This window comes from Crinia signifera, chromosome 3 (assembly GCF_055691185.1).
Source record: "Crinia signifera chromosome 3, ASM5569118v1, whole genome shotgun sequence".
Classification (NCBI taxonomy): domain Eukaryota; kingdom Metazoa; phylum Chordata; class Amphibia; order Anura; family Myobatrachidae; genus Crinia; species Crinia signifera.
Genome location: NC_139219.1, coordinates 280,467,413 through 280,494,043, shown reverse-complemented (window position 1 = coordinate 280,494,043; position 26,631 = coordinate 280,467,413). Strand labels below are relative to the sequence as shown.

The 26,631-nt window shown below is 44.9% G+C and overlaps 2 protein-coding genes across 2 annotated transcripts; both read right to left on the bottom strand.

The window, feature by feature from the left end:
• Positions 1 to 481: 481 nt before the first annotated feature.
• Positions 482 to 8,046, bottom strand: GPR148 (G protein-coupled receptor 148). Its single transcript, XM_083178254.1, has one exon. The coding sequence runs from the start codon at positions 4,287 to 4,289 to the stop codon at positions 3,255 to 3,257; it is 1,035 nt and encodes a 344-aa protein (XP_083034380.1). The 5' UTR covers positions 4,290 to 8,046; the 3' UTR covers positions 482 to 3,254.
• A 7,056-nt stretch (positions 8,047 to 15,102) lies between these two features.
• AMER3 (APC membrane recruitment protein 3) lies at positions 15,103 to 25,097 on the bottom strand. Its single transcript, XM_083178253.1, has 3 exons — positions 24,829 to 25,097; positions 19,048 to 21,597; positions 15,103 to 17,757 (listed from the first exon to the last, which is right to left on the bottom strand). Exon 2 carries the CDS (start codon positions 21,580 to 21,582, stop codon positions 19,075 to 19,077), a length of 2,508 nt encoding a protein of 835 aa, XP_083034379.1. The 5' UTR covers positions 21,583 to 21,597; positions 24,829 to 25,097; the 3' UTR covers positions 15,103 to 17,757; positions 19,048 to 19,074.
• Positions 25,098 to 26,631: the final 1,534 nt, after the last annotated feature.

The following is a 26,631-nucleotide window of genomic DNA, read 5'->3' as shown; positions in this document are numbered from 1 at the left end:
AATGCCACAGACTTTCAGCAACAGGTTGGCTGTAGGCACTGAAAATAAGATGTGCAGATGGAGCCGGCTTTATCTTTGCCCGGCGCTCGGCAGAGACTCCTCTCTGGTGTGCGCTGGCGATAGACACTGGGATGCGCGTGCATCTCAGGCGCACGCACGTCCCAGTATCATGGCGGCTGGGCAGCGTCTCCCTGCCCGCCCCACGCTTCAGGGTGATGCTGGCCAGTTCGGGGGGGGGGGGGTGTCAGCGGCAAGGGGGACTGGTGGGGGAGGCAGCGGGGACCCCGCCAAGTTCCGTTGCCACAGGGCGTGCGAGCATCTTGTGCATGTGCGTCCCTGGCGGTAGCCGGCCGCTGGCAGGGGATGGCGATAGAATCGCCATCCCCTGCAAGGATAGAGCCGGCTCCATCTGTATAATATAATAATTATCTCATACAAATAATAATTACTAGCTGATTTGCCAACCAGGGGTCCACTTACTAACAGGAGAACAAAAAAGGCAGAGAAAATCCCTGTATATGGCTTTTGGATATGTTCTAAAGGGTTTACTCTGCCTTCAGCTAACAGTCTACAAATGTGGAGAAGCTGGAGAAGCAGGAAGTGAGCTCTGTCACTTTGGCCTGATGTCAATAAAGTTTGTTTTGGGTGGGGCATAGGAGAGAGGTAAGTACACACAGTGCAGAGGCGGGATGTGTCTGTGTAGTCACCAAGGGGGCTGTTTCTATTAGCTATGGCAGTGGCCGCCTCCTACTTTACAACTTGAGCAGAGGAAGCACCCACTCCCCCTTTTACAACGCCTAAGGTTGTGCTGGGGTTGCTGGCTGAAGAACTTGTCAATGAACCAGATACAATTCGATATGTAAATGATACATCTGCAATATACAGTAGTCACCAAACAATTTAAATGTTTACTGTACATAGCAACTGAATTAAAAACCATATTCTAAATATTGTACATATTATGCAACACTTTATTTCACACAGCTGTAAAAACATTATTTGTTAGTAAATAGCAACAAAATTATTTATGCTATTTTCATTAAATATACATGATGGAGAAATGGTACGTTTCATCAATATCACAAACTGAAATACATTGTATTCTTGCTAAACTGATTACTTTATACAGGAAACAACAGTAATATATTCTCACAACAAGCTAAGCAGTCTGAAAAACTTGCCACTTGAAATTTGCTGCAATAGAAAATGTATGTTCTCATTCATAGATGGACACAAACCCAATATTTATGCAGTTGATTATTAGCAGTCTGTGCATTTGTCTATGTGGCACTGCGCATGTTCCGCAATGGGCTTGTGGTAGACGTCACACGCAGATTTTTTTTATAAAGTGAATGACAGTCAGGGGGCATTTTGGGTAGGTACAGTGACAGTGGAGTAGTGGCAAAAACAGAGGAGTATTGCCACCATTTCTGAGGCGCAGTTGGCCTGCAACTTCTATCCCATATGCAGCTTTAATGCCTTGGGCATTTTGCTTCCTGGGACCATGTTGCTAAGCCATAGCTGTGTATTACGACACCAATCAGTCAAGCAGCTGGTTGGTGTCATAATAGTGTCAAGGCAGCATAGTTTTTCACAGTTGATGCACATGGGCTTGCAATATACAATAGGCTGATGATAAGGCAGGGAGCCAGGAACCCAGCTTATCGCAGCTCTAACTGGCAGTCCCAGAGGGAGGGAACATCTCCTAATGGAGGTGACAGGCATCCTGGCCCTTATTCTGATTGACGCGTACTTTACCGCATACTTTCGGATCGCGTCTTTACGGCGTCTGCGCATGCGTGGAGAACGCAACGCGCATGTGCCACGCATTGACTCCGTACCTGTTCGGGCAAATCCCGTACAAAACTGTGCACCGCAATCAGTCGGGAAATATGGGCGTATTATGGGCGTCATGCGGAATGACACATGGGCGTAGTTTCAAAGTGGGCAAAACGGGGCGGAAACATGGGCGGACACGGGGGAGTACACTTATGTTGGGGGGCGTACATTCGGATAGCACTCCGAATGCACGCGACCAAAAAGGGCAGAAATGTGCGGTGTCCACAAGTGTACTATTGCTTTGCGGACACCACTCGTTCATGCGGTAGGCGAACGTACCGCCTAATGACTACAAGCATTAACACCTGAACCCAATAGAATCGACTCCTTTACTCATTACTCACTAATAGGACGCTTGTCAGTGCTTTAATTGAAACCATTGCTGCTTCAATTGCTGTAAGGGTTAATGTGTGCAATGCATGTGTTAGGCATGCTTGTAAGGATATATTGGCATCTAATTGATTCCAATTCCAAATAAGAAGTTTTTTATGAGGATAGGTAATTGAATAAGTGGGTCAAGTGATGTATTGCAGAAGATACATAATAGTGGGTTGTTTGGCGTAAATACTCCGCTTACGTGCGGTAGCACCGCTTGGCTCCCGTTCGGATGCGGTATTCCCGAGCATACTCTGTAATACTCTGTAATACCGTGCAGAATCGGAGTGTTTCTCCCGCACACGCATGGTTTGTATGTCGTCCGTAAACACGCCCTGTTCTTAAAGAGTGAGTCCGTCCGAATGCGGAGGACACGTGGGCGTTTCTACGGACGATGGCCGCACGCGGCAAAACACCGTGGCGTACGGACCGCTCCGTAAGAATGCGGGAATATCCGCACCGATCAGAATAAGGGCCCAAGTGACTGGCAAGTAGGACTTCAAAGAGGAAGTCACTGCCAGTCAAAGTTCTTCAACTTCCCCACTTTACCTCTATCCAAGCCTCGTACATCTCCCCCCTATCTGCACTGTTTAGTTCTCTTTGGGTACTCTCCATACACACCATAGCCCATGATCCCTATCCTGCACTAATGAGAGCAATTATATATCTGTACACAGAATTGTTAAGATGAGCCTCAAAGGTTCTCCTTTGTGTTCTGTTGATTCTGTGTGTTGCTATACATTAGCGATAATAATGTAAACACCTCGCTTTGAAAAAGTTTGTGGATCAATAAAACTATTAAAATATCCTTTGATGTCTGCATATTTCTGCCATAAAAATATACATGCATTATATACACCCCTAAGTATATAGGACCCTATGCCATTTACTAAACACTAAATATTTACACGTTGAAATCTGTAGGTGCATCTCATGATCTAACTTCACCTACCACCTTCTTAATTCATTGACTGATATTTGCAACAGTTTTCTACATTGTAGGTATTAAGCAGTAGCATTCAGCCATCCCATAATATCTCCTAAATAAACCTGTGATCCATGGCAACACGACTGTGACGTTTGAATTTGCAGAACAACCTGAGAGACTTATATATCGCTCTATACCTAAATCCATATAGGTATGGGGAGACACCTTTTGGCAAGACAATAAGTATATTACAGATGGTGACGGTAATCATCAACCCTGTCTGGAGATCTATAACATTATTAATATACAATAAAGAGTCTGCCAGAAGAAGAAGGACCGGACAGAAGTGGAAGACCAATATGAAGTGATGCATCAGGAACGTGATGTTTGCCCTGGAAGAGGCACCTTTCCATAAGCCATGTTCTCTTGTTTTGTAACACAGGAATAAGTAGCAACACAATATCATTGAAAAGCACAGCAGGAACCCAGTAATAAAAAGTATGTGAAAAAGGCGTATTGCATGGTCTCCGTGTAGCGTCATTACAAGAATGACAGGCAGAGAACACAAGTTAGGTTGGCATGGAACAGGCTCCTGAGTAAAGTACAAGACCAAAAACAAAACCCCTGAGAAGGAGAAAGATGAGAACCAAAGCAAGACAATCAGCCTCTTAGCTCTTGATAGAGGTAAAATCAGCAAGTAGTGCAGAGGCCACAAAATCGCCAAGTAGGTGTCCACCACCATTCCAGCTGCGGTAAGGACTCCACCACCGTAGGTTGCAGCCAGGAAGAAGAGAAGCAGCGTGCACACGTGTTTTGGGATCTGCATGTCTGTCATGTTACAGACGCAAGCTGCGGTGTATAAGAACAGGTAGATCAAATCGGAAATCAAAGCATTCCCTAGGAGCAGGAACCGAGTCTCCTTGCGCATGCTGAAGTTGGAAAAGATGGAGAACAAGATTGGTGGAGTCACTAAAATGGCGGCAACAAAACAGACCATGGTAGGAACCATGAACATCCTCATTTCCAGGTGATAGGGGTACAGTATCCACTCGGGGTGCAAGTTGTGGGCAAGGCTTGCTATGTTTTGAGAGAAATTGTCCACACCTCTTAGTGACAGGAGTGACACAGTACAGTCCGAAGAGTTCATTTCAAGTTTGTAAATCCAGATGTCTGTCCGGTGGCGAATGTTTACCCTACAATGTAAATCAACCTCATGTCCAAAGATCCAGGTTCTTGGCACTTAGATCCTGACCACAAAACATGTGTAATTTTTGTATACAGCTCCACACAACGGTGTATGTCTGTGCTTGTTGCCGCTGTAGATGTCTGACAGCTTCATTCCGCTGACACAGTAAAGCAACAGATGCGGTGTCTGCTTGACTGAGCACATCACTTAGTGTACTGTATATAGAACAAGATATTTATGCTTAGCTATAAGCCTGGTGATATTGAAAGTTTCTGCTGTTTCTGGTCATGAAGTATTGATTAATCTACTGCAGCTGTCACCACAATAATTTCTGAAGATAAGAAGAAAACATATAGAACAGACCAGGAGCTGATTGGTCCGAGCTGTGATACCTCTGTCGTGTACCTACATAAACATCTTTAGATGCTGATAAGCTGATACATGACTTTATGACGCAGGTTTTATAGCATGTCTGCCTAGACTGTATTTTAGCTCTTCCTGGATCCATCAATTTGAAATGACTGATGATTACATGATGTTTAATGATTAAATATATTAAGTACATCAGGAACTTGTCATTTATATTTCAGAAAGTGGTGACAGAAAGTGTTGGCTCATACCTAAAGAGGTTTAATAATTAATGGCCTATGTTTTATGTCATTAATGGGTGATACCCCTGAGTAAGGCTTCAAGTCTATGGTCCTTGTAATACTGGAGGGTTGCACTTGGTGGTGCTGTGGAGGACAAGAGAAGTACAAATGGAGAGCAGGGACGAATGGTGCAGGTCTGGCTGAAAGACTCAAGCAAGTGATGTCACTGAAGTGGTGCTGGAGGAAAGGGCCAGAAAGTACTGCTGTGTGTGAAGCATTGAGGGAGAAACTGAGTCGTGACAGTATAGGTTAAAGAGAGGAAGAATATAATGACTGAGATATTTAACTGTTAGAGCATACTTTTCAACTGTCCTGCATTGGGGACATTAATTTAGGGGACTGTCCTGCATACGGATGCCTCTGGGACAGGAGGTAGAGGGAGAGGAGAAGCCAATCCTCTACCATAGCCAGAAATGACTGCCCAGAGAGCGCAAGTATTCAGCTGTAGAGCAGGAGTGATTGGCAATTAAGTGGGCATGAAGGAGTCCTTGCAATAATATTTGTTGGGATGAGAGGTTTTTTTGGTCACAGACCATGCACCGTTGCAATGGATGCACACGAGAAAGTCGGCTCCTGATTGGCCGCTAGGCGGCCAATAGAATCATTCGGAGGAAAGGCGCGGAAGATAAATATCTCTGCGCCTCTCCAGTCCGAGAGCGGGTACCAGCCGGGAGCAGCGCGTCTGCCGGCGAGGATGCCGAGGTCGTCGCCGGGGACCAGGTGAGTAGGATTTCCTTCCTTAGGGACCCCTTTTGGACTACTTCGGATCCTGGACCCCGGAGACATCAACCCTGGAGCCCAGGACCCCGGACCAGCCCCGGAACTAGGACCAAGACCCCGTAACCGGGCTCTTCAGCCCTGGAGCCCCGGACCCTGGACCCAGGATCCAGGGACCGACCTACGGGCTCAAGGTAGGTAAGTATCAGTGTGTGTGTTATGTGTGTATTAAACTTTTATTTTTCAGGGTGTCAGTGTGTTTTATTTAACTATTTTTTGTACTGTAGAACTACAAGTGCCAGCGGGCCCTTTAATGCCCCGCATGCTGGGACTTGTGGTTCTCCAAGTCCCAGCATGCGGGGTAGGCTTGCTGGGACTCATAGTTCTACAGTAGAAAACAATAGTTTTTCTTCAATTTTTTACACTTTCCATCAGCCCGATGCCCACCGCCCAGGGGCATCGGGGGGAGCCCCGGACTTTCAGCATGGGCTGGTAAGACCTGGAGGGGGGGGACCCCTTCATTGGGGGGGTCCCCACTTCCCCAGGACCCCTGCCCATGCTGACCAGCCAGGGGGATAATGCTTTGGCCGCGGGACCTTATATAATAAGTGTCCCCCGGCTGTGGCATTACCCTGCTGGCTGGTTGGGTCTGGTGCTGGTTCTTAAAATACGGGGGACCCCTAGTCATTTTGTCCCCCGTATTCTGGGAACCAGCGCCGGACCTTGAGCCTGGTGCTGGTTTCATTAAATCAAGGGGACCCCTACTTTTTTTTACACCAGAACCCTGCACAGATCATTGCGATCTGTGCAGGGTTCTGGCTAATTCGCCCATCAGAACCTGGTCTGATTTTTGGGCGAATTATAGAAACACTTTATACAAATCGCATACCATTAAATATGCGATTTGTATACTTTTTCATGTGAAAACATCTGGATGCGATGTGCTGCGAAAAGCAGCCATCGCATTTCCAGTGTGTCCAACTTGTTGGCCAAAATCGCACTTTTTTCACATTTTCGCAGCTCATTAAATATGCGAAAATGGAAAAAAATGCGATTTCGGCCGTTTTTGCGAAAAAAATTGCAAAAGTCTAATTATCTCAACCCATAGAATGTCACCCCTAGTGTCAGTTCTGAAAAATGCAAAAATCCACAGATATTTACTCAAAAATAATTCTGGCCTTTTTCTGGCTTGTGTTTTTGTTTTCTTGGCCTGTAGAACATCTTCAACAAAGCATATGTAGGGAACTGTCTGTAAATTCTATTGCTGTTTATCTCCACACCAAGTAGGACATTCATCACTCTAATAACATAACACATGTCTTTTATGCAGCACTTGCATAATAGGGATGAAGGCATTTGACCACCTGGGCTAATATGTATGAGCATGAATGCTCTCTGTTCACTGGGGATCATTCATGTCACCAGTCCTCCTGTTCCTATGGATAATGTTAACCTTTTCATTCTCAATGACCTCATGCTTCAGCCTAGATGCTCTGCTAGCATTTAGGCCCTAAATTTTAGGGGCACATTATACATGGAGATATTTATGCCTATTTTCTAAGTGATCTGTCTAGATCGCTTAGAAATTAAGCACACATTGCTGCGTGTGTACATCCCATAGCGATGGTGATGCTATGGGATGAAAACTCACCTATTCATCAAAGCGTACCCTTCCACTGCATAAACCAGCTGGTTCTCCGACCCCTTGCCTGTTTACATCCTGCTATCTAACCACCACCCCCTCGCTTGCACCTCTTGTAATCTGTCTGTCTCCCCTTCCTACTAGATTGTAAGCTCCTCCGAGTAGGGCCCTCTTCCCTCCTGTTGTCAAAGCCCACTTCTCTTCACATTTCACTCACAGCTCTCCTTTACCCAACACTCAGTGACCATCTTCATACTCATCTCCATCATTGGCCTCAAGCCTCTAGTTGTATGTTGATTGGGTCCTCACTACTTACATTTAAGCTGTAATGTGTATTGAACTGTGGTGCTCTTTATTTGTACTGTATTTTTGTTATTTATTCAATGTTATGCCAAGTTTTGTCTCCCTGTATTGTTCCTTTGTACGGCGCTGCGAAACACTTGTGGCGCCTTATAAATAAAATTATAATAATAATAATAATGCGCCGACCCACATGTGTGTATGGGCAATCTAGACACCAGGAAGATCAAGAGAAATCCCCTAGTCTATATCGCTTAACACAGATCAGTAATCACACATCTCAAAGTGGGGCAGATGAATTAAGCCTTAACAAGAGATAAATGCAAGGGTGATAAGGAGAGATAAACGTCCAGCCAATCACATCCTAACTGACTTTTTTTCAAACACAGCCTGTAACATAGCAGTTAGCAGGTGATTGGCTGGATGTTTATCTCTCCTTATCACCCTTGGACTTATCTCTTGTTAAAGCTTAATACATCTGCCCCAGTGTGTGTTGGCCTTAAGAATGCGACTATGCTCTCTTTAAATACCCTTACTTTTCTCTTAATTAATCCTTAAGCATAATTGCTGACCTCATCAAGCCCCGCCCCCTATAACATACAAATGCGGCCATTTTCGGGTCTGCAGATTGGGGGAGGGGCTAAAATGATGCAAAATGAAATTATTGGCTTGGAGGGGGACCCAATTTTTGGGAGCCTCCCGGCCATTCCGGGAGGGTAGGCAAGTATGTACTTAAGTATCACATGAGCAAAACTTAAAATCACAAAACATAAAAATAAGAGCTCCGAATGTGACTCCATAAGAAGCCAAATGATTAAAATATACAAACGAATTCAAAAAAATTATGAAGATTTAAAGAAAAACAATTAACCTTATCAGTTGCATAATATGGCAGTAGTCAACTAAATAAATGGATTATTACATTTTAATAAAACTAATTTAAATAAAACATAATACATGCAATTCGTTAGCAGCACATTGTCTATCAGATGAATAAACACTGAACTGGGAGAGATTGGCAGTACAGTATATCGGAGTACAGGAAAGTCACCAGACCATCTAAGGTAAGCTCAGTTTAGGTGAATAACACAAATATGCAAAGGGCAATGGCAAAAAACTGTAGTGCTGCTGATCATAGTGGCTCACCAGTGATCCTACCATAAATATAAAGAGCTCTGATCAACCTGGACAAGAAGCAAACTGTTTAGGGGGTGATTCAGGTTGGTTTGCCAAAGCAAACTCCTTCTTTAATGGACAACACCATGTGCACTGCAGGTGGGGCAGATGTAACATGTTCAAATAAAGCAGCCAGTATTTACCCTGCACATAAACGACATTTCTCACCCAAATGTAACTCTCTCTGCACGTTATCTGCTCCACCTGCTGCAGTGCACATGGTTTTGTCCATTAAAGAAGGAGTTTGCTTTTGTTAACCAATCTGAATCACCCCTTAATATCAGTGCTTGACAGTGCTTACAGGTAAAAAAGGCTGTGGCTTTGCTTATAAGGGTGTGGCCTAGCAGCTAGAACCACTGATTTGTCACACCGTGGTCTCAGAGATGCAGTCCGCCCTGTAGACCAGTAAGAAGAACAAATGAGGGCCAAATCAGAATGAGAAGAGTTAAGAATCCCAGGTTTTTTTCTATAAGTTAAGGTGACAAGCTTGTCACTGGGACAGAACTGGTTAGGTGGTGCTGTCTGTCAGTGGGGCTAGCCAATCCTGGGCAGGGGAGGTACCCTTTGAGTTAGGGTATGGTGCACCCTGAGGCACAAGGCCACTTGGGAAGTTGGTGGGAAATATTTTTAGGTGGAAAAAGTGATAGGCACTAGTAAAAGATATATAACACAAGGAAAATGACTTCCCTTCAATGGCGGGTTTGGTAATCCTGAAGAGACTCGATGTCAGATCATGGATGTTATCATGATGTCATGGGGAAACATAAAAAACATGGATAGCAGTATATGGTAGTATATTCAGTCAAAATGGTATTAAATCATATATTGGAGTAACACAAAGTCCACGAGGTGAGAAATCCTTCATAAGGCTGTTCGAATAGATTTCCTCCACCTTTATATGTTTAGATAGATTTCATACCAAAACTCACATGAAGCAAGATAAAGGGAAACACATCAAGGTATCTTTAACTTTAGGGCAGAAATCATGTCCCAAATCACACTGTATCCAGTGGAACCTTGTATATAAAGGTATCTTTATCCCTTAAGTAGAGAATAGCACGTATCCCAACTCACTGGTGTATAGATGTTTGTAAGCACATCAAGGTATCTTTAACTTTAGGGCAGAAATCATACCCCAAATCACACTGTATCCAGTGGAACCTTGTATATAAAGGTATCTTTATCCCTTAAGTAGAGAATAGCACGTATCCCAACTCACTGGTGTATAGATGTTTGTAAGCACATCAAGGTATCTTTAACTTTACGGCAGAAATCATACCCCAAATCACACTGTATCCAGTGGAACCTTGTATATAAAGGTATCTTTATCCCTTTATCCGCCCGGCTGGTGGGGGGGTGGTCCGCAATGTGGCCGCCGTGCCGCCGGGTGGGTGTGCGATGCTGCCGGCGCACTCCAGGGGGGGAGGTCCCGCGACATGGCCGCCACGCTGGGGGGTGCCAAGTGTGGGGGGTTATACGATGCTGCTGACGCACTGCCCGGCGCTGGGGGGGGGGGGTCCCGCGATGTGGCCGCCATGCTGCAGGGGGGGGGCAGTGCGATGCTGCCGGATCACTCACCGAACACCTGTGAGTTCCTTCCTCCGGCTCTCCTGCTCCTCTGCTGCGGCTGGCCTGCAGCTCACTACCGCCCTCCAGTGGCCGGTGCCCTAGGCAAATGCCTAAACCTGCCTAGTGGTGGCACAAGGCCATCCAGCAATAAAATCCAGTGTCTTTTTTCATTGCTGCCCATATGAACGTTGATTGAAAGGAAGCTGGCATGTTTGGGTGTCACCGGGACAATTGCTGAGAGTGTATAGAAAAATCCAGGCATTCACAGGCGTTTTCATGGAAGTGTGACGTCAGCTTTGGCCCTGATCAGACTGTTTCCATCGCACCATACGAGTAGGTCCTGGGTTACGGCAAACACTGTAGAAATCATTTAATGGTGAGTGAGATGCAAATGGATTTGCTGCTAATCCCTGTCCTGCAATATTTTTGCAAGCCATTTGCAGCCTTGCACAGGGCGGGATTTCACTCTGGTGGGGCGGCAGATATCCGATCTGAGGGCTCTACAAATTAGCCAGGCCTGAATAACCCCCTAGGTTTTTTAACCATTTATTTAAATAAACTAAAATTTGGTGTCAATAAATCCATTACCTATTCACATGTAATATATGTGTGCGTGTACATGTGGTAGGGAATATAGAGTGTAAGCGCCACTGGCAGGGACTGATGTGAATATACAAATATTCTCTGTACAGCGCTGCGGAATATGTATGCGCTATATAAGAAACTGGTAATAAATAATAATAATAATGTGTAATTTATATTATCATTTGTTGTGTAGCTGCATATTCATCCAAATAACTGGTTGCAGTTTTCTTCAATAGAACACATACCTCCCAAATTTGGGTAGGTAAAATAGGGACCTGCCTTACCAAAGGAGTGTCTGGACCGAAAAGAGGGCGGGGCTATGAGGTGGGCATAATCCCAGATAGCAGTGGCATATCCATTGGTGTAACAATAGCCCCGCAGACCCCGTGGGAGGCGCTGAGCAGGGGCGGGCTGGGCCGGGGGGCAGGGTGCCATGTGCCCCCCGGGCCGCTTAGCCAGTCAATCGCTGCGGGCCGCGCTGCTCCAGGCAGCCCTCCTGCGCTGGCCGCGGCTTCCAGAACATGGCCGCGACTACAGGAAAATGGCCGCCGGCCCCCTGCACTGAGGACACATGTCCTCAGTGCAGGAGGCCGGCGGCCATCTTCCTGTAGCCGCGGCCATGTTCTGGAAGCCGCGGCCAGCGTAGGAGGGCAGCCTGGAGGAGGTGGATGGTGACCAGCGTGGCCCGCAGCCAGTGACTGGCTAAGCGGCCCGGGGGAGCAGAAGGGCTGTCGGACCCCACCGGACACCCCCCCCCCCGCCCAGCAGCAGCAGATGGAGAGACAGCAACAATGGTGATTTGCTGGTGGGAAACTCTGGCACTGTGGGGGAATATCTGGCACTGTGGGGCATATGTTTTTCTGGCACTGTGGGGGGCATTTCTGGCACTGTGGGGGCATATGTGTATTTGGCACTGTGGGGGAATATCTGGCACTGTGGGGGCATATGTGTCTCTGGCACTGTGGGAGCATATCTGGCACTGTGGGGGCATATGTGTATTTGGCACTGTGGGGGAATATCTGGCACTGTGGCGGCATATGTGTATCTGTCACTGTGGGGGCATATCTGGCACTGTGGGGCATATGTGTCTCTGGCACTGTGGGGGCATATCTGGCACTGTGGGGGGATATGTGTACCTGGCACTGTGGGGGCATATGTGTCTCTGGCACTGTGGGGGCATATGTGTCTCTGGCACTGTGGGGGCATATCTGGCACTGTGGGGGCATATGTGTATCTGGCACTGTGGGGGAATATCTGGCACTGTGGGGGCATATGTGTATCTGTCACTGTGGGGGCATATCTGGCACTGTGGGGCATATGTGTCTCTGGCACTGTGGGGGCATATGTGTATCTGGCACTGTGGGGGCATATGTGTCTCTGGCACTGTGGGGGCATATGCGTCTCTGGCACTGGGGGCATATCTGGCACTGTGGGGGCATATGTGTATCTGGCACTGTGGGGGAATATCTGGCACTGTGGGGGCATATGTGTATCTGTCACTGTGGGGGAATATCTGGCACTGTGGGGGCATATGTGTATCTGTCACTGTGGGGGCATATCTGGCACTGTGGGGCATATGTGTCTCTGGCACTGTGGGGGCATATCTGGCACTGTGGGGGCATATGTGTCTCTGGCACTGTGGGGGCTTATGTGTCTCTGGCACTGTGGGGGCATATCTGGCACTGTGGGGGCATATGTGTATTTGGCACTGTGGCGGAATATCTGGCACTGTGGGGGGAAATCTGGCATTGTGGACATCACATTGTGCGGTGTAATGGGCATCATGGTATGGGGTGTAATGGGCATTACGGTGTGGGGAGCATTGGGTAATTGCCATCACAGTATGGGGTGTAATGGGCATCAAGGTGTGCGGCATAATGTGTAATTAGCATTACAATGTGCAATCTGCAGGTACACAATACAATCAAGGTACAGGCCACGCCCCCTTATGATAGGCCACACGCCTAATTTTTCAGCGCACAAGCATTCAGCCTTCCAGAAAGATGGGGGGTATGGGCCAGTGCTCTGGACTTGCCCCCTAGGCTAAAAGTTGCCAGCCAGCCCCTGGCGCTGAGTAAGTGTGGGCACCTGGGGTCTGTGGGGCTATCAATGCGCTGCCCTGCCTTGCCCCGCTGCTTGCCATTGCCGCCACTGCCGCCGGGTGTGTGGCTGGGACCAGAGTCGTAACTATAAATTTAGCTCCCCCCTGCCAAAAATTTTACTGCGCCCCCCCCCCCCCCCCTTCCCCCATGGCATTTCAGTAAGGCAAACACATGGAAAAAAATACTTTTTTTTTAATAGCACTGGTTTAAAAAAAAAAACCTCTTTTATTCAGAAGTTTGTCACTGACTGGGTGGGACGGGCGACTTGTTCCCCTGTTCTTCCCTCTGCTGTTTTCCCGGCTCCTCTGGCTCTCCAGGCTCCAGCATGTGACGTGATGACGTCACACGCATAGGAGCAATTGAAGCTGAGGCAGGGACCAGCAGACACTGCTGCTTCCCCTGCCTCAGTCTGACACGACTAGGCCACGCCCCCTGCCGCCCACCCCCCTCCCATTGGCTCTCTTGCCCACAGTCATTTTTTTTTTTTAAATGACATCCGGATTCACCATCATGGCCGCGCCCGTGCCGACTGAGCGAGCGCACGGGCAGCGGCGGGCAGTGGCAGGCGGCCTGGGGCCGGGCAGGTGGCACAAGTCAGCACACAGAAGCCGGTAAACTGTGGTCAGTGTGCCGCAGCCGGACACTGACTTGTCCGGCGGCGGCGCCCCCACTTTGCTACCGCTGCCTGCGCTGCCCCATAAGTATTCTGGACTCTGTCCAGACTCCGTCCAGGACCAGCACACAGCGCCCACGCAGCCCCCGCTCCCCCAAGCAGCAGCGGGGGCTGCCTCACGATATCTCCGCCCCTGGTTGGGACCCACAGATCTACTTGAGCCTCCTCTAGCATTCTCAAAAGTGTCTGCTGTAAGGTGGTGGGCATTTTGTGTGAGCTATTTTTTTCATTAGCAGGAGCCAGCTAGGAGGAGAGCCGGGACTGCACACAAGTAGATCTGCAGGTCCTGGCCACACACCTGGTGCAAGCAGTGCCAGGGGAGTAAGGGTTGGGGAAGGGTGGGCTTTATCTTACCAGTGGGGGGGGGGGGCCTTAATTTTACTGGGGGTGGCACTGCCGAAATTTCCTGCAGGGGGGCCTGTGTGGTGACCACCGTTTTCAGCACTTTGGGGGCATTCCCAGCAGCTTGGAAGCCCCCCGGCTCCCTCCCTGCACTGAAGAGATGCTGTGCCCCCCCTCGCTTGTGGGACACTGCCACCTGCAGGAGGGACAGTGGGACAGTCTCCAATTAGCGGGACTGTCCCACTGTAATCGGGGAGGTATGGGAACAGGAGGCATGCTTTCTGGTTCCCCCCTGTAGGAGGGGGCACCTGAGTTGGTGACAAAGGAGGGTATGCGGTGCAGGGGGCATATGTTTGTGTCACAGTGGGGAGTCTGGCCTCACAACGGGTGGGTAGTAGATTAATGGCATTATAAAGCAGGGGCGGGGCCTCATCAGACCAATCGGTTTTAGGGCTGGCTGCGGGAGGGAACAGGATGCTGAGCCCATTCCGGGAGAATTGACTACCCCACTGGGGGCCAGGACGGCACCCGATTTTCGGTAAATATGGGAGTATAGGCAAGGCACAGGAAGTCTGCTGTGTTGCAAAAAAATTATTTCCCCCATAAGCACAGTTTCATCTCAAATATTTTAAGATCTGGTAAATTCCGGACACTTTTATTTATATTTATTTTATTTATATTTAAAAAGCAATGCCTTGTTTATGCTAACAGAAAGATCATTAACTTAAATTATTGATCCAAACCTGTACATACATATGTGTTTCTAGCATTCAGGGGTAAACGTATGAAGATGGGAGTTCTATTGAAGATGGGATGTTGCAACCAATCAGATTCTACTTCTTACGTATTTATCACCTTGTAGAAATAATAGATAGATTCTGATTGGTTGCTATGGGCAAGATCCCATATTCAATAAAGTGACCATCTTAGTAAATTTACCCCTCATTTGCAGGCATTTATTTTCTTACTTTCATAGCGCTGTACACAATCTAACATCTCAAATGCTATTTAATCATCATATTTTGAAAAAGGTTTTATTGGCGTTTATTATATAACATGCAATGAGCAGTTATTGCTTAATGTATTTACCAATAACAATCCATGTATCCATGTACAAAGATTAAACATTTTCATTCATTTTAAAAACATTCAGTTATAGACTAAAATTATTGTCTAAGAAGTTGATAAAACATCAAATTGTCTAGAACATTAAAGACTTATAGTACATTCCATTCAAGGGTACATTCACTGAACTGAGCATTCATTTGGCCATTGACTGCAGTAACACATAAATACCATGTAATTCTGCTACAACATGTGCTGTCTCCTGATAGAAGCTTAGGAGCAAATGTATCATACAGCAATAAGCGCTAACATCTGCGTATTTATTGTCAATAGGCAAATCTTTAGTTTAGCTAGATGATTACGGTGGAGACTGTAGGCAAACGGCAATGGAAGTCAACACAATGCTAGCATTTATATATGAACGAAGGCATTTTTGGTGTGCAAACACAGCGAGAAACGAAAAGTGATTTATGTCCAACTGTAAGGGGTATATTCATTGCTTTTTTGCAAGCTGTGACAGCGAGCAGTGCTGACTGCTCGCTGTCACAGCTCGCATGGTCAGTATTCAACTGACCCCCCTGCACATGCTGTTTCCACATCGCTGGGTTGTTACAGCGATGTGGAAATGGTGTGTGCTGCCGCCAAAACAGCGAGGCTCAAGGCTAAATGCACAGGCTTCCTGCATTAGCCGCGAGCCTCGCTGTTTGAGGGAATCCTCACTGTCATCTGACAGTGAGGGTTCCCCCGGGTGAGCGGCTGGCATGGGGGTTAAACGGCGAGGGTCGCTTGGTTTCGGCAATCCCCGCCGTTTAACCCTCTCACATTGAATACTGCCCTAAATGAGCCCCATTGTATATTTTATGTGCACAGATTCCAAGCTCCCTACAAAACAACATACACATGTCAGCAGCAACTTACCAAACTCACACATGGGGCCTTATTCAGATGTGAGCTCAGTACAAATTTCTAAAATGGACAAAACCATGTGCACTGCAGGTGGGGCAGATGTAACATGTATAGAGAGAGTTACATTTGGGTGGGGTGTGCTGTAACTGAATTCTAAATTGCAGTGTAAAAATAATGCAGCCAGTATTTACCCTGCACAGAAACAAAATGACTCACACAAATCTAACTCTCTCTATACATGTTACATCTGCCCCACCTGCAATGCACATGGTTTTGCCCATTTTCCAAACAAATTTATACTGAGCTCAGATCTGAATAAGGCTCATGGTACAGTCCCTCTGGGTCCAGCTTCGCACCGTAGGTGAGCAGCTTGAAAAGGAGGCGCGGCTTGGAGGTTCTGGAAGATGCAGTCTGCCCCGGTGACTGCTGTAGATGCAGTGCTGGCTCCTACAATGTGACAGGAGCTGGGTGCTGTATGCACTATTACAGTGCAGCAACCGGCTCCTGTAACTGAGCATTTTGGTGTTATCCTTTGGGGGGTGACACCCTGTGCAGCCTACACCCCACTTGTGATGCCACTGCATGTCCGAGTCTAACACTTTGTCACCATTGGAGACTCCAGAAGAAGGGGCTGCAGTATAGTTCAAAATTGAAATAGTAGTAGCACAACTACTGCCAGAGAGTCAGTTTGGAGTGGCAGTTGCTCTGCCTCCCCTATTTGAATTTGTAACTGCACTGCAGCCCCACCATTAGAGCCGCCACTGTCTGCCAACCATCTTTGCAAATGACTAACTGCCCTTACTGTTGCCAGAATAGTCTTTTTCAGGCTATAGACAAATCTAATATTAAAAATACGCTAACACAAATAGTACAATACTGTAAATGTAGGAAATATGTAAACTTTTCATTGTAACTTTGCAATATCTAAAATAACAAAGGGTAGGATAGCTATATGTGTATATCCAGTATATGTACAGTATATCCACAATCTTACATATGAAAAAAAACCAGGGCATATTCAGCACTGTACATGTAAATTCTTACGTTCCTGTCACTTGTATAAATACAGATGGCAGTGTCAGCTGATAATGTGGTTGATCAACAATAACGGGGGATTTCTGGGAGGTAGTAGCGAGTTGAGAGGACAGAGACCATGTGCATTCTCCAGATTGTTCCACTCTCACTAAAGCTTGCGCCGTGTATGCGCTGGCGAGAATGTAAGGAACGGGCGATGTATTCTGTGCCCATTCAGGGAGGGGCGGTTAGCACTTATATATACATACAAACATACATACATACATACATACAAAACTGTATTTTAAGAGCCTTGCTACCAGTTATTTCCTTGTTCTGTGACCTCTGGTGTTTCATATTGGTGTTGTGTAGAAATGAGGCTGTGCTAATTTTGCCCAACACACGTGTTGGATAGAGAAAGGTGAAATGAGGGGCACCGGATAATTGGCCTCTTCCCTTATAGATGTGATGTCATTTTGTGAGTTAACTTGACTGTTACTCCGCACTCTTGTGCTTCGGTGGTAGTAAAAACATAAATGCTGCTCTGTATGTAGGGGGAGAGGAGATTTTCCCTCCTTGTAACACGGCTGTATTGTGTCCATATTTATGTCACAAAATTCTGATGGTCTTCATTTATAAAGTTTTCTTATCCTGCAAAGTCGCTCCTTGTTTTTTGCTGTTAACAAACCTGTAAAAGAAAACAGACAGAAATAGCTCACTGGCTAATAAGTCTAACTTACACTTAATTCAGGCTTTCCGGCAAGGGCTTAACTACCATAGGTGCAAGGGGTGCGGCTGCTATGGGGCTGAGAGCTGAAGGGGGCCCATCTTTACTGTATAAGTTATATTTGCTAGATACTGTACATTTATCACCATTTTTTGGTATATAGGCGCCCTTACAAACTTTTGCTATGGGGCCTACGAATAACTAGTTACGCCCCTGCTTTCCGGCTATAGTATACTGACACTATCATAGACTTTCATAGATGTGTTACAATCAAAGAAATGTTTCAAATAATCCAGTCTACCGAGCACTAGATTAGTTTGAGATAATTTAACTGTTATTTTTACTTAATTTGTAACCCAAATTGTGGATAACATTGTTTCTCTTCAATATGCCAGAATAAAAATGTTACATATTTTTTTGTTGACTATTGATAGCACTAAAGGCCCATACACACTGGGCCACTTTGAACTGAAAGCCGCTCAAACAGCAGGTTTGAGCGGCTTTCAGCTCAAAGCCGCCCAGTGTGTATGCCCCAGCGCGCTCCCGCGCGCTCCCACATCATCGCTGGGATAACCAGCAGATGAGCGGCTTTCAGGACGGCTTTGCATAGCTCTGCGCTATGCAACGCCGTCCTCCCCCCTCCGGCGCCGGGCAGGGGGAAAGCCGCTCACTGTGTATGTACTGAGCGTCTTTCCCCCGCAGCGATGATTGACATCATCGCTGTCCATACACACTGGGCATAGTCTCCCAGTGTGTATGGACCTTAAATCCAAAAATGCTATATATGTGGTGGGATATGTAAAAGTCTATAAATGTCAGTATAATATTGTCCAATACAAGTGTACTATAGATATATAGCACAATTATTAAACTGAACACTGTAATCTTAATAAAATACTGTATTTTATGTCAGAACCGGACTACCCATCTGGGGTGAATTTCCCATTAGGCATGTGAGTCACGTACCTAGGGGCGGCACATGTTAGGGGGCCACTCACCCATAAAGATGTCCTTGCTCATCTGTCACTGTGGCAAATGCCAAAAAAGCTGATGTTCTGATGTGCCGATCCAGCCACACAGAGAGATGGACTGGCTGGCTATGCAGCTCTGCCTCCCGGCACTCTGCTTGACCACCTGACATACAGATACATGGGGGTATGCCAAAGGCCATGACCACACCCCTTGTACAGCCATCTCTCCATGTTTTATATAAAAATTACTATGCTTAAAAACATGACTAATGGTACTTACTGCCTTCTCCAATGCAAGCCGTAGGGTTTATGGGCTGTAAGCCATCATGTCTGTATTATAGATGTCTATGGATGAAGCATCTGAATCTGGTGTAAAGTCATCGTTACTATTAGGTGACTGGTTGTTGTACTTTCTTGCATTAAAAAATATTATTTTATCTTCCAAGTTTTGAACTCTGTACAAAACCGAAGAGCAGCGAGAGATCACAGATGAACACGGAGATTTAAAAAGCGCCTGGAAGTTTGGCCTACTGACAGCCTTACACGTTTGTGTTTCCTTAAAGTTTTTAAGTATACATTGAAGGTTACTAATATATTCATACTTTGACATTTTCCCACACATCTTGTTTTGCAGAGGTTGCTCGTAATCAGTATCAGATTTAAGCTTGTTCATGTTTACATCAGGTAACAAGGCTTTCTGAAGAGGCACGTCCGGAGTCCCCTTTTTATGTTGATCAACCGAATTCTTGATATTTTGAGTAATTTCATAAGGTCGCATTATTTTACCCGGGTTATACAGTGTACTCTGGTTGCCGAACGTTATATGCAGTGATGAGATTTGAGCAGCACACTTCTCCAGAATCTGAACTAGACGTTTGTCATTCTCAGATGTGGTCCGTGTGAAATATTGTAGGCCCATTGGCTGCAAGGCGTTAACATGGGTATAGGACTGAAGAACATCTGTTCCATTCAGCTTATGTGATAAAGCTCTAGGAACTATAATGTTACTGTGTGGTCTGAAGTCTAAATCAGGTTTGTATTTACTAATGCTGGTCAAACTCTTAAGGACTGGTGGTTTCTCTGAATGATCCATGTGTGATCCAAGTGTGCAATTTTCCGGTATGCAGTGTTTGGAGTTTATTGCGGTTGTTTCTGTATTTATAAATTCTGCGGTATGATTTTTTGTAGAACCAGACTCCTTTTGGCCACATTCCCATTGTGATGTGTTTTGCTCTTTGTTGTCTCTGATCTTTGTTGTCGTTTCTATATCTGTGTTGTCATTGTTGAATTCTACTGGTTCCTTTGAGTTATCTGTAAGGTCATTGGTTTCAGATGTTCCATTCTTTTTTAACCAGTTTACCATCCCTATGGTTAAGGACAGCTCTGTGTCACATAATTTTAACAAACATTCGCTCCCTTTCCATGTACTTTGAAGAGCACTATTTTCATTGAGGTCCTTAGCAGAATGAGGAACTTGGTTTTCTTCAGCTCCCAAACAAAAACTATTGATTGATTTAGAATTATTAGTATTGTGACCGGAAACAGACAAGTCACAATCCTGAGCAGACCAGGGCTTTGTTTTGCATGAGTCCCAAAATAACTCGTAGAGAGCATCGCCACTGTAACTATCTCTTGGCAATGGCCTAGGAACACCTTCCTCTTTTCTGTCTTCTTCCAATCCTGGAGAATATGAATCATAATATCCTTCATCACTTGTGGACAATGGGGACTCCAGGTCATTATTATTCTCGCTAGAAGACATCAGATCATTGAAGGAGGAGTTGGAAACTTGGTCTCTTGACATGTTGTCATCAGGTTTCTCTTTAATTAAAACATTTGAGTCTGGCAAGAAATTGGTTTCAAAATGTACATTTGGGCATAATTTCATAGCAGATGAGTGGATGTGCCCACGCAATCTAGAAACGTCTACTGACTCAGACTTGGCGGGGGATGCAAGTCGCTCTACTCCTCCCTGGAAACTAGCAGCTAATGAACTTGGTTTAGAAATGAAGGTCACTCTGCTGTTTTCAATGTCAATAAAAGAGGAACATTCATCGGCAAATATTTCCCCACACCCAGTGAGGGAGTCAAAACTTTTGAGAGAAGCAACATCCTCGCACAATGCTTTAAAAGGATCTACGGTCTCAATGTACATTTCTCGGTCAGGGAACTCAGGAACTAGGAAATCATCAGAAGACATCTCAGCAATATGAAGTTGATGCCCTTCATCGACTGTTCTCCCAGTCATTGGCTGGAGCATCTCACCTTCCGCTATAGCATCCTGTTGCTTATTTTTCTTTAAATTAAATATATTCTTTAAGCTCTTTTTGGATCTTCTTAGCGAAATTCTTTTTCTTGGCAGTGATTTTGCAACTGATGGTACAAAAGGCATCTGAGGCACAAAGTTTCTGTAGTCTATCATAGATTGCTTGCATGTTGCCTGCCCTGTGGTGGGTACGTTATTCCTTTTGCCGACAGGATCTTCAACGAGGCCTGGGGAACTGACACTGCTGGATAGCCTGCCCTGTGTACTTTGGCCACGACTTTTCTCGGGCTTGTTTTCTCTTAGGGTACAGTCGAGTGGTCTACTTCTACTTCTAGTGAGTTTTGGGCAGTGGATCTTAGCATCTGCCTCTTTTGTGCAAATATTTCTAGACATTCTTTGTGTTTGTGTAGCATTCTTTTTTATATGACATTCATTAACATTCTTATGCCATTCCGCATTCTTTTTGTCTTTGCCTCCAGTTGGTGTCGCCTTTTTTGGCGCATTTTGTGCATAACTTTTTATAAAGGTTTTGCCACGGATCAGTTCCATTTTGAAAATGTATTTCTGTAAATATATAAGGCAAAAGTATTTACGTAATGTTTAAAAACAATTAGATCAATCCTTACAATATAGACCATCAATACAGGTGTAATGTATATGCATAATCTAGAATTATACAGTATTTCATTACCCCTGCTAATGCCATGCAATGCACTTCTGAATTTGTACACTGGACAGCCAAACAAATATATGTGACTCATAAGAGGGATCTTACAATATGATTTAAATAGTAGTAATTTCCCTCTAGACTTAGCGATTATTAATATTATTACTATTACTACATTTTATTTATATGGCGCCACAGTTCCGTACATAAGGCACACATTAGTACAATACAGGGGACACAGAACTAAACATAATAGTAACTGAAAAACTAAAACAGAGCACAGGTAACAATTAGCAGCACAATTCTAGTGCACAACACAGCTGAGATATAGGAAAGCAGAGGAGTAGTCTGTATGGTACCAGGGATACGTAGTCATTGGCAGAGATGAATGAACACAAGTGAGAACAGATGCGGGTATAGATGGTAAGTAAGTAAGAACTATAATTGAAATGCAAGAAGAGGGCTGTGAGAACAGGTGGGAAGAGGGCCTGATCCATCGGGATTGGGCGAAACCTGCCCAAATCGTATACGTTTATGCGCACCTTTAGTTTTATGTTGAAGACCGATTGGGTGTTTTTTTCATGCTGAGATATAAGTTATGAAAGCTGTAATACAGCACACACAATATAGATCGTTGGAGTGAGCCTTTAAAAGTTGGCCTTCAACCAATCTATACACCCTGGATACTGTTTCCAAAGAAATGTTGGAGGTCCAAACGATAACTATTCCAAAAGGACAACTCAGTCTGTCAAAAATACCATCCAAAAGCCTACACAGCTCAGATAACAAAATATTTGCTAACAGACTGTCCAATATTTTTCATTTGGTTTCCAAAGACCAGTTGCATTGGTACTCGGACAGCAGGCCCCCAACAATAAGATATAGCTCTCTAATATACTTGCTCATTATACATGTCCCCCCCAAGCCTCTACTCATCCTCTAACTTGCAAATAACATTTAATACAGTACAAGGACACTTGGTTTTATTGCATGTTAATAACAAACTACTGGCAATAATCAAAGACAGGCAGATAAGTGGCATTCTGAGTGTAATGTGTTGCAGCAGGCACTGGTTTGAACATAGAAAATGCCTCATATGATTTATTATTATTTATGATCACAAGTTCCTATATACAGTAGGAATAACGGCCCTGAGTTCTGGTCGCCATGGTCCCCCGCGTGTTCTGCGCACGTGCATATTCTCAAATGTGCGTGTGCATGGCTTCTGTGCGGGCGCCTTAACGACTTGCATAGTCGGTGTGGCACTCACACGGGGGGGGGGGGGGGTCATACAGGATGGAGGCGGCCCGTTTTCCATCACTTTCTAAAGCTACATTTTTGCAATTAGCTGGTGTAGCAAAATATAGGTTACTTTCAATTAGATCAGACACAGGAGAGCCCAGAGACAAATATACTGCATACAGCTGGGGCAGATTATGGCATCACCAATTTCATTACAAAATGGTGGACAAGCCCAGTGACAACGACCCACCTAAAGCTCTGCTCTCTTTACCCTGGGGACTCCCTTGTTAAATGTGTATCTGCTGCCTCCTCAGGAGTTCCAAAGAGCGTAGAGGAGGTTTCCTGACAGTGGATCAGATTGGCCGGGTACCCCTTACCTCTAGCACCATAGTGGCTGCACCCTTGCGGTGCCAATACGTCATTTTTTATATTTTCATTTTTAAGTTATATTGCAAGTAAATTATCTTCAAGTTATATCGAAATATTATCTTGAAGTTATATTGCAACTGTCCGCCGAAGATAAGTATCAGTGCATTCAAGGGTGACGATTACTGCTTAGAGGTCCAGTAGTAGGCGCTGGTGTGATGGTATTTTTAGCGGTTTTGGGACCACATATATGCAGTAGCACATGCTTTCAAATTGTATCAGGGTCACATAGAATGAGTGAACCCACTTGGAACCCCCCCAACTAGACTACTATCTTGTGATATTTCAATGTCCAATGTCAAATTCCTTTCCTGCCAAAGGGACACAGGCAGCACAACTGCTACCCTGTAAGTGGCGAGTCTTACCAGAGCAAGGGGGGTCAGGGGGGATTAAGGGAATGCCAGAAAGCATTAATCTTAGTTTAGCATCCAATTTATAGTTTCTAGGTCGCATAATCTTGTAATTCTATTATTGTAAAGAAAAAAAGATGTTAAATTATACCTAAATAATGTGATAATCACTTTTCATGGCAAGAAAAAAGATTTATAAACCTAACGCTTTAAACATCAGGCAGCAGACTGGGTGGTTGTGTGCAATATCCAGACCACCCTCACTACATATCATTGTATTATACACTGTAGCCTCATCATGGCAGCATTCAGACATTGCTAATAACTAACGGTGACACCTCTGCTCATTGATAATCAATGTTATCATCATTACCCATCCCAGCGACACACTTGTATTGCGCCTGGTTTTATTTAAGACACCAGAATATGATATACTGCATACTATTAAGGCTACATACACAATATATCAGTAGAAGACGTGTAAATTGCAGCTCATCGGTAAAACCAAGGACTGTTCAGGAGAGAGATCATTATTGGGACCAGCATAATACTGTATCTGACACTGCAGCTCATCTCTTCCCCGAAATGATAACCCGTCCATCAGGAGCACAGTGTAGCTAGTGAAAACACCCAGTACATGGAGCAGGGAAAGCCGTCCCTCAGCCGCTGTCATCTGTGCATGGTTACTCATGTAGGGATAATTATAGGTTCCTGCTGCTAGGTGGCAACGAAGAAGAGAGATGCTGCATCCTGGAATGTGAGCAGTATATGTGTTCTACGCATGTTACTAATCCCTATGACAGATTCTACATTTGTATCATCATGCTAAAGCATCATTGCAAAACATCAATACAGATGATGAAGAATAAAACACATTGAGGGAAAATGGGTAACACATCCATTAAATATAATGCATATATATATATATATATATATATTATATATAGATATACATCAGTGATCGTGCATAGAAACATTATTATACATAGATACATTTATAACAGTTCTACTGTAGAACACAATACGGTTCAGGACCGATGCAGAAATCTCTCATTATTACCCAACAAACGGACATGCATTATAATTTGAAAAGAGAGGTCCGGTACTCACCCATATATGTCAGTGTGGCTGATCCTTCCGCTTTAATACATTCCTGTTTTGTGGTTTATAGTGATTTCCCCCAAGAGGTGATGATGATGATGCAGAGAACAGTGCTTTAGATGTGAAGGCTGCTTCCCCTGAGAGAGCTCTGGTTCCCCCCCACCCCACTCGCATCTGATACAATCTCCTACACATTCATATCCAGCACTGCTGCTATTACAGTACAGGCTCTGCAGCGTTCTATGTGCTGCAAGTGATAGATGCACAACAGTCTGCGCCAATAGTCTTTTTGCCTGCCAACCACTGCTCTATTCTCCAACCACGGCCTAACACAATGGCTAATTCTACTTGTATAAATGAGTTGATGAAGTAAGCATTAATAAGTGAAAAATGAGCAGATGCAGTTACACATTACATCTGAGTAAATAAGGAACAACATAATGTACTGAGACGTTATTGCTTCAGCTAATGATATGTACATAGTTTTTTCACCATGCAGCCATAATATAAAAATCACCCTCAGGTAATGGGAATAACATTGATTATATTGTTACATGAGGGGGCAGGATATATGGGTGTGGATCATTTTGTCTACAACAACTAGGTCGACACCACTAGGTCGACAGGCAGCAAGGTCGACATGGGTCTAGGTCGACATGGGTCTAGGTCGGCAGGACATTAGGTTGAGACAAGCATTAGGTCGACATGGGCAAGGTCGACAGTCAAAATGTCGACATGGTTTTTTTTACTGTTTTTTTACCCGAATGTTAGGCTGCCCAGCTGGCGTTGGAACCATTACTTTGTGAACATTGTGCTACATCAGTAAGTTACATTGGCACCATCTGGCAGTCACCCTAAGTATTTTACCCCCCACAGTACATTGGGACAGGTGATAGCTAACAAGCATGGAATAAATTAAGCCTTAATTTTATTCCCTAGCTATCACCTGCAAGGCGCCACCCCCAGCCCTGGTGCGCTAGGCTGCTGCCTAATCAGCCTATTGGTTAATCAGGCCCCGTCTCCATACCAAATAATGTTGCATTTACAATGGGAAAAATTACATATACAGTACATGAGCTATTTTGACAAATCAGTATATCTTACCCTCCAACATCTGAAGGGCAGAAATCGGTACACTTCCGAATTTGTACTGGGCATTTTTTTATTGAATAATGTCAAATTTCATTCATATAAATATTATATACCTGTATTGCTATATGGATGACAAGAAAAATATGTGCAGGTTTATTGTAATTTATTTAACACAACTAGTGCAGAGTGGTGGAGTAAAAATAAAATAAAAATGGGCAGTGAGTGGGAAGGTACAGTATATGGCAGGGCTGGGCAACACCGGCCCTCCAGATGTTAATGAACTACACATCCCAGGATGCTTTGCATTAGTTTTGCTATGTGGTCATGCTGAAACTGATGCAAGGCATGCTGGGATGTGTAGTTCATTAACATCTGGAGGGCCGGTGTTGCCCAGCCCTGGTATATGGGATAAGTATGGGGATGGTGCGGCAGATAAAGTCTCAGTCTCTTGGAGCTGTTTAAGGGTACAATGGCATCCCAGTCCCTTATGCTCAAGCTCCAAAGTGATACCTTAAGGCAGTGGTTCCCAAACCTTTTTGATTCAAAGCACTCCAGAGTATCCGAATTGTTTTCACGGCTCCCCCAGGCCAAACATTTGTTACCAATAATTTCAGGTAAAAAAAAAATTGAATGAAATAAGCTGCGCTTACATGTCATCCTTATATCCAGGTATGTGATGAGGAACATGATTCAATTCTGTTTATTCACATATTATATAAT